Raw genomic sequence first — 18,139 nt, forward strand, 5'->3', positions numbered from 1 at the left:
TTACCTAGCCACTATAGTCCAGTGGATCGAGCTCAGAGTTGAAATACAGACACTTCTGAGCTCTAATCCTCTCTCGCTGTGTAGCCTTTTGGCAATTCACTTCATTTCTGTCTTATCTACAAAATGGGATGTTGTGAGGTTTAATTTGTTGCTATCTATACAGTGTATGTATACAGCACTGGACAGCAGCTAGTTCTGCTGGTTTCTGAGGTGACTTCCACATGGATTACCACATCATACAAGATCCCAGGAAGAGATGACACAACCTTTGGCCAACTCACAGCTTGATCAAAATGTTTTGCCACTACAGGTGTTACTACATGTAGGTGGTGGCAGGGAGCTAGAGTATTGTTCAGTTCTCAGAGGAGTGGATGCTGACAATGAGGTGTGTGTTCTAGTTACTTGCAGAAAATGCAAGGCATTATCCATTAGTACAATGGCCTCCTGCAATGTCTGGGGCAAGCGGTGGAGAGTGTCAAGAGACACTTGCCCAGAAAGCTTGCTGAAAGGTGAGGAACTGTATCATGGGATAGAGCTGGGACACCCCTCTGAACGGATGCAGTTACAACATGTGACCTCCTATCCACAGTGAGGAAAAAGCATCATACTCAGCATTTGTCCACCCAGACTGGAGCTAAAGACTTGCTCCTGAGTAGTGCAATCATCAATCAATGGGACCAATTCCTGTAAAGATCCTGGAGCTGCATTTGTATGTGGATGCAGGACATTTTACTGGTGTTGCAAGTTCTGAGTATTACACTTTGTTGTTTGCAATGCTATTCTGCCTAGGGTAAATAGGGTTTAAGAAACTGTATTTGGAACCCTGCATTGGCTCCTCATTCAGCTTCTTAAGTAAAATTCAAATAGAAAGGAGCTCATCCATCTCTCAGCTGCTACGAAGCATTGATGGACCAGAAGCTTCCTTTGGGAGGAAGGGGAGGACAGACAGAAGAAAGAGGAAAAGGAGAGGGTGTGACCATTGTTATTACAGTTACCCCATTAACATTTCCCCACTGGGCAAAGGGATATTTAATGATATTTTGGTGATAAGGTCCCAGCCATGAACCATTGGGCATTTGTACATGGCTGTGAAAACATCAGGAAGACCCAGCTATGAGCTGTATGGAATATGTGGAACATTTGGTGATATTATTGATACCAATAGTATAAAATTGCAAATAATCTGACCAGATATGCCCTGTAAGGTACCTTCAAAAATGTTATTTGCCAAGTATGATAATCTTGTTTATAGAAAAGGAGTACTTGTGGCACCTTAGAGACTAACAAATTTATTTGAGCATAAGCTTTTCTTTTTGCGAATACAGACTAACACGGCTGCTACTCTGAATCTTGTTTATATGTTTATCACCTTTGTATTGTGAGTTATAGATATGTATGGTATATCTGTATTTCCAAATTTGTGCTGTGTTTCTGTGACACACCCCCAGACAGGTTGGCATCAGTTGCTCTGCATCCTATGCCAGCTCCTCTCTGCCCTTGGCCTAGCCTATTTGATGGCGCATCAAGGGTCATGAGCTGTACAATGAACCCACTGAAAGGAGCCAGGGGATACACTTATGAGCCAGCACGGCGGTGGACAGCTTTTCCATGCCATGTCCTGTGAAGCTTGTTTTTGGGATACAGAAAGTACAAGCCGCATGCAAAGGGAATATAAAGGTCAGCAGCATCTTCTCTATTTTGTCTTCATTCCTGCTTCTTACCTCTGGAGTAACTTTTTTCTACAAACTGAAGCTCTGAACAAAGGACTGAATGACCCATATGGATGTGTTCCAGAGGGACTTTCAAGCCAGCAAACTTGCCAAGTGCTAAGAACATGATATATGGACTTTGAAGTCTTATGTATGTATCTGAGTGCTTTACCATTTAACAACTCTCTTCTTGTTCTTTCTTTCTTTTATAATAAACCTTTAGTTTTAGATGTTAAAGAATTGGCTGGCAGCATGGTATTTTGGGTAAGATCCAAACTAATATCGACCTGGTAATGTAGCTGGCCTTTTGGGGTCAGAAGAACATTTTTTGTAGTGAACAGAGTTTTTAAATAACTTCTTACTGTACTGGACCTATGTGCTGATTGGGAAACAGAGTGCTGGAATGCAAAAAAGAGGACTGTATGATTTCTTTTTTAGCTTCTTAATAACCAGTGTGGGGGATCAGGAGCACAGTTTGTGACTGGTTGGTGAGTCTCACTTCATTGTTAACCACCAGTTTTGGGAGTATTTGCTTTCCTTTTTGCAGTCTGCCCTGACCTTGGCATTTTCAGTGAGAGCTACCCGAGGCACCCCAGGTCACACCAAACAATCTGAATGTGGTTTTGGATAATCACAGCGCATACTTCTGCAATGGAATACTAGATTATCCAGTTAACATTCACCAGGCTTTATATTTATACAAACACCAACCAAAGGTGGACAATAGGCACCTACCCAGCATAATAGGTGTGTGCAGCTCAGAAAGGGTCTACACTGTCATGTTAACTGTGACCCAAGTGGATCCTTGCCTTACTATACACATTTGATGATGAGTGATGTCATGCATGACAGAGCCATTAAGAACCCTTCATAAATATATGTATCTATGGGCTGCTACATCTTCATCTGGGGATCCATGAACCCGCTAACCTGAGCTGCTGCCCTGCCCACAGTACTCAAGATACAGACCCCAGACTTCTGCATCAGAAAATCTGTTCCAAAGACAGAGTATCTTGGCCCTGTCGGGTAACTGAGGCTGGTAAGATGAGGAAATTGTTCAAGCAGGTATATAGCCCCAAACAGCAGATAATTGCACAATGTTCCCCGCCCACCTCCTACTGCCAAGCAACTCTGCCTAAAATTGCTCTGTATCCTGTGCCAGCTCCTCTCTGCCCTCCTAATGCACACTGCCTCTCTCCTTAGTGCTCAGTCTAAGGGACGAGGTGGGAATACACATGGGGGAAGACAGCTCAAAATGACAGAGCAAGGCAGGAAGTAGTAGGTGTTTTGGCAGAGTAGACATAGGGCCAGTTTAGATTTATTTTAGATGAGAGTCCTGACCTGGCCTTGTCTTCCTGAGGCTGCCAACCTGATCCTTTGCCAAATGCTTAGTTCTTAAATTGTTATAACTAATTGGCTTTGTTCTTTACAAAGCTTTGCACAGCAGGAAGTACGGTTTAGGTGCACAACATACAAGCCTGAGGAGAGCCTATGCATGGGGCACATGTGCTTAAGAACCAGCGAGCCAAAACCCCCTATGCATGTGGTTCCTAATCCACAAGTGCACAGTACAACAAAAGGGCAGGGCTTATGCAGAGAACGGATGTATCTAAGGAGGCATGGACTGACGTTTGCAGGTTATGGTGTATGAGTGCTCTTAGGCCTCACTCTTGATACTAGGCAGAAGTAACCTGTTTTCTGTACAGCAGTGCTCAATTAATGCACAGTCAGGATTCCCTGCATTTCCAGTCTTGTTCATTGCTTTTTAAGATTCTTATACATATCACACTTTACAGTTGTTCTGAGTAGGCCCAAGGCCTTTCCGTAAAATGTAGGAGTTTTTAATCTTATAGTTACCACTTGTACTAACAAGTTTCTTTTAGCAGTTAGTCCGATTCATTACTACACTGCATCAGATCCATAGCCAGAAGAAACGCACATACAACCTCCATGCTATAATTAAGCAATTGGCCATTATTTTTATTATCCCTGAGACTTTCTTTTCAGTTTCCATTCGTAGTAATTCTCTCTATTTTGGGGATATTTGTTGGGCTCCTGACCCATTTTCCCTTTAGTTTTTTTTTATTATTATTAATACTATGATTATTTTTATTACTTGTATTGCTGTAGCATCTAGGAGCTCTAGTAAAGGACCAGCACCCCCACTGTGCCAGGTGTTGTACAAAAAGAATAAAAAGACAGGCCCTCCCCGTCCCCCTTTCCTTGTGTGTATCTCTGTGCCATTTTGCATGTTTTGCGACTTTCTCTTTCCCGATTGCTTATGATCATCCAGGTACTACTGCTCTTCCATGCGATAAAGAAAGGGTGGCGATTTTGGTGAGGTACATGTCTGGGAGTCAGGGGATATGGGCTGAGGCCAAAAATTCTTAACGTGGTCTTTGATTTTTGAGGGCCAAATTTCAGCCTTCCCTATGTTTCTTCACCAATGGCAAAATAACTCGTGTGACATTCTCTTGGGGCTCCATGTAGCACCACGTAGGAAGTAAAGCAGATGCTTTTTTCTGATTACTATATTTGGATTTTGAACTAAAATGAGCCTTAAGGTAAACCCATTCCACATGGATTTAAGCAGAGGATCATTTTCCTACACCAAGCAGGGGATTTTGGAGTCATTGAGTCACTTGCTAGCAGTGATGTGTTCCTCTGCCTCTACCAGCCACCAAGACCACAGCAGCAAAAAGACCATTTATTGGATAAAGGTCCTGATCCACTTGATTCAATAGAGTCCCGGACATCTTGACTCACAGCAACGTCACCATTGATGGCAATGGTGGCACGTACAGGGCATTAGTCTTATGGCTTTTGTCCAATTACCACATCCCTCCAGCCTAGCATGCCGTCACCCTCAGCATCCCCTCCACTGTATGCAGCAAGAGAAATGGGACCATGCACCACACTGAACAGAGGAAATGGAGTAACAGTCCATCTCCACCAACCCTCTTGCCCCCATCTACTCTGGACTGGATTGTATGCTCCACCTTATTAGCGCTGGCTGCTCCGTGCCTCCCATCGCCCCCAGCACGCTCCACATTCCGCTCTCATGTCCCCCTGCTCTCAGCTGCCCTGCTCTGCACTGCCTCCCCCACTCCCTGCTGGCTTACACTGCATTATTCCCCCCCTCGCCCTGCGTAGCTGTACGGCGTGGCTCTCTCCGCTCTCTGCTGGTTGTGCACTGCCTCCCCTCTGCCCATCTCATCACTGCATACACTCTGCGACACTTCCCCCCCCTCCCCAGTTTACCACTGCATTCCCCCACACTTCCTTTCTGCCCCCATTCTCCTTTCGCTCTTCTCCCCCTCCCCAACACTGCATCGCCCCCACCACCCCAGAAACACACTGCATCCCCTTTCACCCTGCCCCCCTCCCCCATGCACTGTATTGCTCCTCCCCCTTGCTGTCGCCCCGCCCCTTCACACTGCCCCCTTCGGCTCGCTTCCCTTCTCCCTCACTGTATCGCCCCGCCCCCCCGGCTCCACACACTGCATTCTCCCCCTCCCCGGCTGTACACGCTGCCCCCGCCCCGGCCCGCCCCGCGTTGCCCCCTGGCCCGGGCCGGGCACGGCCCCCACGCCCGGCTCCCGGTGCCGCTCGGGAAGATGGCGCGGCACGTCCAGGTCAGTGCACCGCGGGCCGGGGCGGGCCGGGCGGAGGAGCCGTTGGGAGCCGGCCTGGCGGTTGGAGCTGCTGTGGCGCGCTGGGTCGGCCACGGAAATGGCCCCGGGGGCAGCGAGCCAGGCAGGCCGGCTGGGGGTGTGCGCCGGGGAACCGGGCCATGGGGTGGGGCCAGGCTGGGGATGGGGTAAGGGGTGCGTGGGGGGGAGGGGAGGAGGTAGTACCAGAGTGCGTCGTGGGGTGTGCCAGGGTGGGGAGGGGGATGCTGGGGTGGGTCGTGGGGGGGGGTACCGAAAGGGGTGCCAGGATGGGTCGCGGAGAGGAACTAGGGGGGTGCTAAGGTGGGTCGGGGAGGGGTGTACCGAAGGGATTGCCAGGTGGGTTGTGGAGGAGTGTACCAAAAGGGGTGCCAGGTTGGGTCGGGAAGGGATGCAGGGGGGTGCCAGGGTGGGTCAGGGAGAGATACTGGGGGATGCCAGGTGGGTCGGGAGGGGTACCAAAGAGGTGGGTTGGTGGGCACTGGGGTTAGGGTTGCGGAAAAGACGGTGCCTGGAAGGTTGCAGAAAGCTGGAGGGATGGTGCCATACTCTACAGGGGGAATAATACTGGTACAGTGCTAGTGCCTCTGGGTGTGAAAGGGGGACCGATGTAGCAAGATAGCCAGTGCAAAGGTACTCCCAGGATGCAAATGATATAGGGAGCAGGAACAGAGCTGTGCAGGAAATGGAATTTCTCTTCTGCTGAAAATTTGACACGTCTGGGGGAAAAAATCAGAACAGAAGTTGGACATTAAAATTTCTGAGGAAGGGATATTTAATTTCCCACACATCTCTACTCCTGCTTCAGCTTCCTGGGTCATTTATAGACAGTTGGCACCTTTGCACCTGACTCCTTTGCATTGGCTGTCTTGCTGTGTTTTCCAAAGCATTGCTGCAGCTACTTCAAACCAGATTGGAGTGCATTTGGGAAATACAGGCATCAGTTGCATGTGACCACGTGGGTTGGTATCATATTAGGAGAGGGTTATGCCAATTCCATTTCTGCTTGGAGGGGCAGTGTATTTCCTATGTCTGCTCTCTGTAATCTGTCACTGGCTTTCCCCACAGTAATGGTGTTATTTTTTAAAATAGGCTAGTGGAAAATACCTATATTCAATCATCCACTTTAGTTTCTTGCAGCAGAGAATTGTGCCCTTCAGCATGTCCTATTTATTAATTCAGTGTGCTTTTTGAAACATCATGCAACAAACACAATACGTTGATTAAATAACAAGTTCCTGCATATTGACAGAATTCCAAGTAGAGGACACAAGTTAGTCCCTGCCTACCAGCGTGCATCTTTCCTACGGTTTGCCTCAAGCAAAAACCTGTCTAATAAGGTATGTCTGCATTTATGACGGTGTGTAAATTACAGGCACTACAGGAGCTTCTGGAGCCTTTCCCCTCTGGAGCCTTTCACTGTGGCCAGGAAAGGCTCTGGCAGGGGGAGGTAGTGGGACACTACGCTGCTAAAAAGAGTGGTATAGACATGGGAGGCACTGCGTGGCATGCAGTGAGCCTTGTATGGTATAAACCCTAGAGGTACTGGTGTGTAAAGCACTCTAAGCCATGTGTCACGATCTACACTGCTATTTATACCCATGCTAGCTGGAAGTGCAGTGTCTGAACTCTGCACACCGTCTTAAGTGTGGCTGTACCTATAGATGTGCCTTGCAGAGTGCGCTGAAGGGCGGCAGGCCCTGTCTCGGATAGACCAACTCATTTAGGGCTAGATTATTTTCCTGTTCTGACTATTGTCTAGTGTTTTGTCCAGTGTAGTTTTAAAAACCAGATATGATGTGCCTTCCCTCATTTCCTTTGGGCAGTTACTCCACAGCCTAATATGTGTCATTGGCATGAGGTTTACCCAGATATTCAGCCTAAATATTTTCTGACTTAATTTCAGCCTGTTATTCATAGTTGTACTCTGATATACTGTACCAGATAATTCATTTCCATCCTTTGTGCTCACATTCAGCTATTTGGAGTCTGTAAATCATCGCTTAGTCAAGCTATAAATATTTAGTTCTTTTAATCTGTGATCATAAATCATTTGTTTCAGGGACCTGATAACCTTTATTACTTTATTCTGGATTTTCTGAAATTTATCAGTACTTTATCAGGTATTTATCGAGGGCTGAATGCAGAATTCCAGATGTGATATAAAGATGGTCAATAATCTTGTCCATGACATGGTACCTCAGTAGATGCTGCCTAAAATTGTGTTGACCTTTTGGAGCACAACCATACTGCATAGCAGACTTATGTCTCTTTTCCCAGTCACTATTGCTTTCAGGTCTCTCTCATTACTTTTGCTTCCTTGTTTGTTCCTCTCCTTCTCAGTGTGTATTTTGGATTATTTACCCCCAGATGTATTTGCTTGCTTTTTTCCAAGTTTCATTTTCCTTTTAATCTGAATGGGAGTGGTTCACTCAGTTTTGCATCTGGGATTGTTACATGTTAGTTACTTTTTTTCCTATAAAATTCAGAGACTGATTTCTCTTTCAGCTTCAGCATCCCCTAGATGTACAAATTATCTGTAACCCCCCCTCCCCCAAGTGGCTATTTCCACAAGTTTTTAATGTGCAAACTGTATATGGCCATTTGAAGGTTGTATTATACAAATTCAGGGGCAGCCAATCAAATCCAGTGAAGGTTTCAATGGTTACCTTTTAAAAAAAAAAAAAAAAAAAAAGTGATTCTTCATACTTCTCAGAAATGTATTCTCAGAGTTACTGTCTCCCTTTCCTTGACAGAATCGCTGGGAAACTACATACCATGGTTAATTAAACCAAATTTAATTAGACAGAGATTCTGTTAGCGGTTTGTCTTCAAAATTTTCTTGGACTGCCATTTAGCTGAGTTTTGATGGTTGTAAATTCAATCCTTTTATTTAAAATAAAAAACAAAGCTTTAAGCATTCATTTATAGGTGAAGGTGTGGACGAAGAGGAGCAAAGGCAGCTGGCTTCAGAGTATCCATTCTAAACAGGGCCTGTCACATATTAGATTAGGCCTATTAGGATTTCCCTGGCTGTTTCTTTCTAGGTTACACTCAGAGCTTGAAATATTTAGCAGATGCCTTCTAATAGAAGGACTAGGTCTACTAACTGGTAGCTGATGAGAAAGATGAGGGTGCCTACCAGTGAAATCATGTTAAAAAGTCCAGTTTCTGGGAAGTCAAAGGATGTTGGGATTTCTATTGGTATACTATCCCTGAACCTTGTTCAAGGGGCTTCATCTTTCATATCATTCTCTAGCTAGTTAGGTCTCTAATAAATCTCAATTCTCTGGCTGATGGACAGGAGAAAGGATCTTTTCTCTCTCTCCTCCCCACTCACCTGAAGACCTTCTTTGAGTGTTGTTAGGTGGATAGATATTTTTGCTGTTTTGCCTGTCCTCTAGCCTCTGAACTATGAGGGTCTCCTCCCTATGAGTAGCTGCATTGTCTGCCTCTGCTGATCCTAGTTTTTCCAAGCAGCAATACAGTGACAAGAATCATGTCAATTTCATTTTAATTTTTCCCCAAAGGTTGAATAACACCAGTGAAACTGAGTAGTCTTGTCAATTTCTCCTTGCTGCCATTTCGAAAGATATGAGCTATTGGTGTGTAGACTCAGGAAGACAGAACTGTGTTGCATGTATTCTGAAGGATATCTTTGCAACCAGAAATGAAAGCTTCTCTGTCAGAGAATCTAATGGCTTTTTGCCAGGGAAAACATCCCATTTTTTGTTCTCCTAATTCATTTCATTGTTCCCTCCCTCGTTTTGCTCCTTTGTTCTTCCCGTGTTTGTCTTGTTCCAATTAATCTCGGTACTAACCTTCTGGATAGTGAAGAGGCAGTAATGTTTTTTTTGGGACTAGCCATTAAAGGGTATTCTAGAAGGAGACACTCTATACCTAGAGATCAAGGTCCAGATTCTTAAAGGTATTTAGGTGCCTAACTCCCATTGAAATCAGTGGGAGTTAGGCACCTAAATGCCTTTGAGCATCTGAGCCCACAGGCCTCACCTTTGTAGTCCCTCTTAGTTGCTTTCTGGCCAAGATTTAACTTGAATTCTGGGCCTAAATTTTTGTAATCCCTGCCATTATTTATAGGTATTCTGAATAATATGATTTGACATTGTTGGAAATTCTGCCTTTGGAAAGTTGTACTTAGAGGAGGAAGTGGCAGTGGCCACTGGTTTACATTTTCAAATTCTGTGATGACTTTCTCTGAAGTCTCCTCTGCAGCCGCTTTTACTATTGGAGTAAAAAACCCCAAAAATGCTTGGTGGCATCCTCTGTATTTGGAAATGGTCATAAATAACAAGCACCTGCCTAGTCCTGGATTAAATACTCTGGTGTTGAGGAAACATGACGTTTGCCTCATTTGTGCCAGCAGCTATATTAGTGGATGGGCTGGTATTTTTTCCCCCGAGGCTCTTTGAAGCAGCTAGAGTTGTACAATGATCTTCTTACAATTAATATTTCAAAAGTGAAACACAAACAGTAGCTTGGAGGGTGCATTTTTGCTTCATTTGAATTCTTTGCAAACAGATTACAGTAGTTTCTTCAGCGTTTGCTCTCAGGCTTCAGTGTGTCAAGAAAATTTTAAATGGTTGCTAGTCCTTTGAGGATACGACTTTCTTTTCTTCTGCTGAATGATCAGGATACGCATACTTAAAAAATCATTCTTGTTTTAGAGCTATTATCAGCACTAGTGAATTTCCTGTACTTAAAATGGGGAATGTCTCTAAAGCTGTTAATATTGTAACATGGAATATCATTTTACTCCTTGAACTTGTGATTTCAGTAGGTGTAGCTGAGGAGTAGGATATCTCAGTTTGAGTAAGGGCTGGTCTATGCTAGGATCTTATAATGATATAGCTACATCTCTCAGCGGTGTGAAAAATCCACGCTCCTGAGAGACATAGCTATACTGACCTAACCCCGGGTGCAGACAGCACTAGATGGGTGGAAGAGAGAGCCCCTTGGGGAGGTGGATTACCTATGCTGACAGGAGAAGCTACACTAAAATGCTGTAGCTGCTCTCCTGTAGGGTTTTAAGATAGACATACCCTAAGAGGGTAGTGTGGTCCTGTATTTACCCAGGCTAAACTTTATTAAAAGACAGCATTCTAGGAACGTAACTTTTCTCCTTGAACAACCTGAGTCTTTGTATCCTTCCTTAGATTTGCACACAGAGGGTCTCTGCTACACATGGATCTTGCCCCTCCCTACCTGAAAGCGGAGTTGGCCATCTCGGCAGCACTATCCCCCATCCCTTTTACGTATCCCACAGAGGGGTCTCACATGGTTAGGAGATGGAGGGTGGAGTGGCTGGACTGGAGCGGCCAAAGGCACACAATATTCCTCCTTCAGCCTTACACAGTTTAGTCAGGAAAGATAATGCAGACCCAGACAGTATTATCTTTTCCACGGAGTACCCATCCACTGGGATCCCACAACCAGTGTGTGTTCCCTGGTAGAATGGTTAAATGAAAGGCCTTGTTGTTTACCTCATGGGAAGGGCATGGAGGACAACAAACTCCACCTCTCTCAGGAATGTCCTCTCATGGGTTTGCCATCAGGGTTTGACCCAGGCCAACATTTGTAGAAATGTGAAGGTACACTTAGGAAAAAAATGCTAGCTAGATTTTTTTTGGTGTGGAGTCCTTGTTTAGCTGTGGATGCTTTTGTTTGGAAGCAGACTTAGTTGTCTGCATCTTGAATTGAGGGTTTATTTTTTTTAAGTGAGGAATCATGAGTGTTGTTTTGTACAAGATCATGCTACTGGTTAGCAAAGGAATGTCTTTTGAAAGTGTGTGCTTTCCCAGGGAATAAAATCTCTTAACTGTCTCCTGTATCTGAAGCAGTGCCAATGGCCTATGCTGAAAGACAACTAGACTGAATTTTTCTCAGTACATCATTTGGACAGTTCATATGGTGAGAAGCACCACTGTTAACTGTAATGAAGTTAAAGGTTTTAGTAAAATTGCTAATTTTGGAGACACTTTGCAGAATAGTAATGTTATTGCTGGGAGATCAAAGTCAGGGAAAGTAAAGGTAAGATAGGAACTGTTCTAATCCTGATAGCATACGATCTATTTGAAACTGATGAGAAAAAGCTCCTCATCATCCAGAGTGAATAGCACTAAGGTAGCTAATATATGATTAGTTATTATGATTTGTTTGTTTTTTAATAATTACATTAAATGCAGATTGCTTGCATTGATTAAGAACATAAGAATGGCCATATTGGGTCAGACCAATTGTCCATCTAGCCCAATATCCTGTCTTATGACAGTGACTGATGCCAGCTGCTTCAGAAGGGAAGGAACAGAACAGAGTAGCTATTGAGTGATCCGTCCTCCTGTCATCCACTCCCAGCTTCTGGCTGTCAGAGGCTTAGGGACACCCAGAGCATGGGGTTGACTATCTTGGGTAATAGCCGTTGATGGACCTACCCTTCATGAACTTATCCAGTTCTTCTTTGAACTCAGTTATACTGTTGGCCTTCAACATCCCCTAACAATGGGTTGTACAGATTGACTGTGCGTTGTGTGAAAAAGTACTTCCTCATGTTAGTTTTAAACCTTGTGCTTGTTAATTTCGCTGGGAGATGCCTGGTTCTTGTGTTATATGAAGGGGTAAATAACACTTCCTTATTTGCTTTCTCCACACCATTAATGATTTTCTAGACCTCTGTCATAGCCCCCTTTAGTTGTCTCTCTTCTATGCTGAATAGTCCCAGTCTTTTTAATCTCTCCTTGTATGGAAGCCGTTTCATATCCCTGATTGTTTTTGTTGCCCTTCTCTGAACTTTTTCCAGTTCTAATATATCTTGTTTGAGATGGGGTGACCAGAACTGCGCGTAGTATTCAAGGTGTAGGTGTACCGTGGCTTTATATAGTGGCATTATATTTTTTGTCTTCCTATGGTTTCTTAATGGTTTCTTAACCTTTCCTAATGGTTCCTAACATTGTTAGCTTTTTTGACTGCTGCTGCACGTTGAATAGATGTTTTCAGAGAGCTATCCATGATGACTCCAAGATTTCTTTCTTGAGTAGTAACAGCTAATTTAGACCCATCATTTTGTATGTATAGTTCAGATTATTTTTTTTCTATGTGCATTACTTTGCATTTATCAACCCTGAATTTCATCTGCTCAGTCACGTGAGATTCTACTGTAACCTGTTCTCAGTCAGTTTTGGATTTAACTATCTTGAGTAATTTTGTATTGTCTGCAAATTTTTCATCTTACTGTGTACCCCTTTTTCCAGATCATTTATGAATATGTGGAACAGCACTGGTCCCAGTACAGATGCTTGAAGGACCCTGCTATTTTCCTCTCCCCACTGTGAAAACTGACCATTTGTTCGTACCCTTTGTTTCCTGTCTTTTATCCAGTTACTGGTCCATGAGAGGACCTTTCCTCTTAGCCCATGACTGCTTACTTTGTTTAAGAGCCATTGTTAAGGAATCTTGTTAAGGGCTTTCTGAAAGTCTAAGTACACTATATCCACTGGATCATCCTTGTTCACGTGTTTGTTGACAGTCTGAAAGAATTCTAATAGGTGTGATTTCCCTTTACCAAAGCTTGGTTGACTCTTCTCCAACATATTCTTTTCATCTTTATATTTAGTGCTACTGGGTGCATAAATTTTTCACAGGAAATCATAATTATGTTTAATCCCAATTCTTTTCATTAGTTTAGATGGGAAACTGCTCTACACACTACTGACCTGTGTATGCAGATTTATTCCCAAGAATGTTGCACGTGCATTGAGTTATATAACTACAGAAAGAAATCCTGGAGGAATCAGAGATGATCTATGGTTTATCTCCTGCTGTTCCCCAGAGTTGCATGGATGGAGGTTATAATTCAGAAATAATGTGGCAGAGGAGACTCAGTGGACTATGTAATTAACGTGTATTAAGTGTCCGAATGATGGTGGGTTAATGCCAATTTTTATTTGCCAGTGAAACTTTAACTCAACAAAAATGTTGACCTTGGTACCTGCTACCACTTCTTTTTTAAAGGATTGCAGATTTATCCTCATCCCAATTTTTTAGTGGCAGTGTAAGTTGTCTATAATGGAGGTGCCTAAAGTGAAGTCTGAGTTTATTAGGGAAGATTTTTTTAGGCCAGTTTCTAGGAGAATGAAGATAGTAGCAGTAAAGTGGCTTCCACTTCCTCCAGTGGGATGGTACTGGGTTTGATACTTAGAGAGACAATATCAGAATATGTGGGGGAAAATGATTCGTTGTGCAGTTCCAGGTACATAGTTTAGAGGCTGCTAATATCAGGAAAATAATACTTGCTGATTAAAGGAGCTGCTTCAGCATGCAGAGATTAGTATGCAGGTCTTAATTGCAAGGTCATCTTCAGTGCTCTTGTACGTGCCTTTTATTTTTGTACTCCTCTCTAGTGGAGAAGGGACTTCTGTAAGGTCTCTTTTGCAATGTAAAGTGTAGGAGAGACTAAAATGACCTTTCTGTGAAAGAGGCGGACTCTGAAATGCTGAAACATTCCAGACATGACCTGAGGAGTTGCTATGGCCAGTCCCCAGGGTGCTATTTTGTTTGCTTTTGAGTTGAGATGTCCTGCAATGGGAGTTCAGTGAATGAAAGAAAAAACCTGCTAAAATAGAAGGGAGGGATTGGACTGAAGTTTGTAGCTCAGCATGAGCTCTAAGGAAGGAAATTGAAGAGAAGTGACCCAATATTCCATGGAGCATTTCAGGGGATGCAGATCCATAAGTATGGATCTTGTTTGAAGATCTATTGTGCCAATAACTGTCAGAGGGTAAAGTGAATATAAACAACTGTTGGTGAGTGAGTGTTGGGCAGAAGAGAGTTTAATTCCTTTGAGTTAGTGTCTTGTTTGGGCGTTAGTGTACATATGTTGTTTTTTCAGGGTCTTATTTTCATTCATTAGTTTATATTTATAGAGGAATAAATAAATCTTCCCTTTTTATGTGACCCAAGGAGTGAGTTGCTTGAAAGGGAAATGTTTTATCTTTAGGAGATGCAAACCTTTAAGAATCAGAGGGGTGGTCATGTTAGTCTGGATCTGTAAAAGCGGCAAAGAGTCCTGTGGCACCTTATAGACTAACAGATGTATTGGAGCATAAGCTTTCGTGGGTGAATACCCACTTTGTCAGATGCATGTAGTGGAAATTTGAAAGGGCTCTTTGCCCCTCTAACCTTTAAGGGAAGCGCTAGGGGGATATGAGATGTGTGTTGTCTTAATACTTCTGGGGGAATTCTCGCCACTACGCAGTGCAGAATTTTGCAGATATTAACGTGTGTGCAGAATTTCCTTTCCCTCACAGAAATGGGTTGTAGTGCTGCTGACCACCACTAAGAGCTGCTGGACCCTGCAGAGCCCAGCTCGCACATAAAAGACACTGCCGGAGGGAGGGAGAGGGTTCCTGGCAGCTACAGTTCCCAGCAGGTCCTGAGGGAAGGAAATGGCACATAGGAAATTCCCTGCAAGCCTGGGCTCAAGCATCAGGCTGTTTCTCCCTCTGGATCCCTGGCCTCTGAGGGGGAGGGGAGTGAGTGTCTGGGCCACAGCTGGGCTCTGCAGGGGAGAGGGTGCGGGTATCTGGGCAAGGAGGACCCTGTGGCTGGGCTTTTGGGGGGAGAGGGTGCAGGTATTTGGGCTGGGGGCAACACATTCAGTTTGCCCAGTGTGTGTGATAGTTTCAAAGCCACTTAGAGATCTGGATGCCCAGTTCCCATTGATGGGAGCTGGTAGTCCAAATCCCTTTTAGGGTAAATTTACCCAGAAAATGAAGGTGTGATTGTAGCATGGGTAAGCATACCCATGGGCCAACAACCCGAGTACATATCCAGGTACCCTGCAGCCTTGTACTGGGAGAGCCAGCCCACTTTGAATCCTGTGCTGCCACATCTTCACTACTATTGTTACCTGAGCTAGTAAGGTTAAAGGTAGGATGGATATGCTTACCTGTGCTGCGGTCACACCTTCATTTGCAGTGTAGATGTCTCCTTAGACAGCTCTTCAAATCTCAGCCTGAAAAATTTCTGTTTTAGTCACTAAAACCTACCAGTGGAAGAACGTGTTCACCCTTCTCATGATAATTGGGGGGTGAAGTGGGGGGACGGGAGGGAGGAAGGAAAGAGTATTGTAATTTCTTATTAGAATAGTGATTCAAAGTAATTGCTAACTGTACTGACCCTACGTTGTTCTAAAACAAGTGTTAAGTATGAAATGACAGCTGGACTTTTTGTAGACTTGGGCCTCAGTCTTGCAAAGAGTTAAGCCATGCTTAACATAAAGCATATGGTTAGACTCAGTGACTTTCTGTTGGTCTTGCATAGATTTCTCTCTGGTCTTCAATCTTCATTTGGCTTCCTCTTAAACAGTATCTTGTTGATTCTTTCTCTTTTCCTCCTGTGTTGCATTATCTCTCTCTAAAATGTACCTCATGTTATAGCTGCTTTTTGCATTTAGTACTTTCTTCATTGTGCTTTCAAATATTGACTCTTCAGTCAATAGCTTACAACATTTTCATGCTATTATCAGATATGCTCAATAAGCCAAGTGTTGATTTAAAGCTTACCTTCGCTATCTTTGGAACTTACAGCTAATGTTAGAGAGCAAACTTTTTTTAAAAAATACATGTTAAATTTGGATTCTTTTTATTAACTTTACCAGACCTGTTGTTTCTGTTCTAAATTTCAAATTAGGAGTAGTCCATGGTAAAAGAATTGTGTTATGTCACTTAATTTTAATCACTGGTGTAATGTCTTCCATTTTAGTACTGAGGTATAAAATCTGTTTGTCTCTCTTGCACATAAATTTTACTGGAGTTCTGTGCCACTCTTATTGCAGTGGGAATTGGGAGGGAAAGAAGCTACTGGGGTTTGATTGCACTTTTCTGGAAAACTGAGCATAGGTAGCATTTTATGTTACTGTACTGGATATATGTCAGTGTTTGTAAATAGCCAGTACTATGAATCTTAAGTAAGGCTTCCACAGGTGAAAGGCGTATTTGGAGGTTTCAGTATTGTTCTTTCTTAACAGAGTTTGGCAGAGCTAGAAGTACTATGTAACCAGCTCTATGAGGGGACTGATCTAGCACAGCGGATACAAGCAGAGAAGGTGCTCTTGGAGCTTATTGACAGCCCTGAATGTCTCAGCCAGTGTCAACTTTTACTAGAACAAGGAACAGTAAGTACTTGGGAGAAGTGTAAAATCTGACAATGTAAACATGCATTTATCATGAAGCCCACATTGGAGGTCCAGGTAATGTCAGTGTAAACGCAGTACATGTGAGATGCTCATCTCTTATAACAAATTGAGTTTTTTCCTTCATAAATAAAATTCCAGCAATCTGTCTACACACACAAATTGGTATTAGAGGGTGGGCTTTGTGGGATTGACAGTACCTAGCATTAGAAAGCAGATGGCCAGAAACAGGGGGAAAACCTAACTATGGGGGGAAATAGATGTAAATGTTGGTCTAATACTTGCAAAAGGTAGGAACCTTTATGCCACCTATTGCTCAGTATTGCTCCTCAACATGATTTGCTCCAGCACTTTTACAGTTAAGTCCCCTATGCTCCTGCTCGTCCAAGTTAGAATGGGACAGGCTAAGAATGGTATGAAAAGCCTTAAACTATGTTTTCCTGTTGTCTTAGTTTAAACCAGTCTCTTAGCATTGTTTCAGTTTTCTTTTTAGAGTACGAGGAGTCCAGTGTCACCTTAAAGAAAAGACTAACATATTTATTTGGGCATAAGCTTTCGTGGGTAAAAACCCACTTCTTCAGATGCATGGAGAAGTGGGTTTTTTACCCCACGGAAGTTTATGCTCAAATAAATCTGATCGTCTTTAAGGTGCTACTGGACCCCTCGTTGTTTTTGTGGATACAGACTAACACAGCTACCCCTCTGATTTTTAGAGTATTATGTCTTTTTTTTGTACTGATATTTTACTTGCAGATATTTTGTCAGATTTAAAAGGTGGTGGGGGAACCAACCCTGAGTTAAACCTTCAGTCCTTCATAATTATTACTGTGTTTTGGAACATTATGATTTCAGATGACATGCCTAAGACATGTCCGTTATCTGGAAATCATTGACATAGTTGGTAATGCCTTGGAAGAACTTGACTCATCTATCAAGTTAATGGATGCTTAAGGAGTTCTTAATTCTGTTTATCATTATGATACAGTTAGGTTATTGCAATAGATGTTGCAAAACGCATTCTCAGTGGGGGGAAAATGAAAATATTCAAAGTTAGTATAGCACATTGGCCTGATCCTGTAATCCATACTCTTGAGTAAGGATTACTTATGTGAGGATTCCCATTCATATGTGGTTGCAGCTGTGGTCTCTTCATTGAACAATGGTCTGGTGAATCGAGTGTTTTGGAGCCAGGACACCTACTACTTTCTATTTTCAGGTCTGCTACTGAATTTCTTTGACCTTTAGCAAGTCAGTTAACTTCTTTCTGCTTTAATTATCCTCTCTATAAATTGTTATTTGTTGACTCAGCTTTGTAAAGTGCTTTGAGATCTTTGGATAAAAGGTGCAAAATCTTATTTTTAGAAAGGACTCAATTATTCTGTGTCTTCAGTAAGACTTTTGTTCAGGATGTGAGAAATGGAAGCATAAATATTGTTCTCTTCAATTTTCGGTGCATAGTAATTGCATTACAATCATTCAAATTCCATAATAGTATCAAGTAAAACAAATATAGGTCCTGGTCATGCAAAGATTTACACACATACTTAATTGTA

The 18,139-nt window shown here is 43.1% G+C and overlaps 1 protein-coding gene across 3 annotated transcripts in view; it reads left to right on the plus strand.

The window, feature by feature from the left end:
• The first annotated feature begins 5,199 nt into the window (after window positions 1-5,199).
• RANBP17 (RAN binding protein 17) overlaps window positions 5,200-18,139 on the plus strand; it is a 269,237-nt gene continuing 256,297 nt past the window's right edge. For all 3 annotated transcript variants that reach the window (XM_073355989.1, XM_073355992.1, XM_073355990.2), the window contains exons 1-2: window positions 5,200-5,344; window positions 16,422-16,568. In XM_073355989.1, coding sequence (XP_073212090.1) covers window positions 5,327-5,344; window positions 16,422-16,568 — 165 coding nt within the window. In that variant the 5' untranslated portion in view covers window positions 5,200-5,326. The remainder of the gene's footprint in view (window positions 5,345-16,421; window positions 16,569-18,139) is intronic.

The sequence above is a fragment of the Lepidochelys kempii genome, chromosome 8 (genome assembly GCF_965140285.1).
Source record: "Lepidochelys kempii isolate rLepKem1 chromosome 8, rLepKem1.hap1, whole genome shotgun sequence".
Classification (NCBI taxonomy): Eukaryota; Metazoa; Chordata; order Testudines; family Cheloniidae; genus Lepidochelys; species Lepidochelys kempii.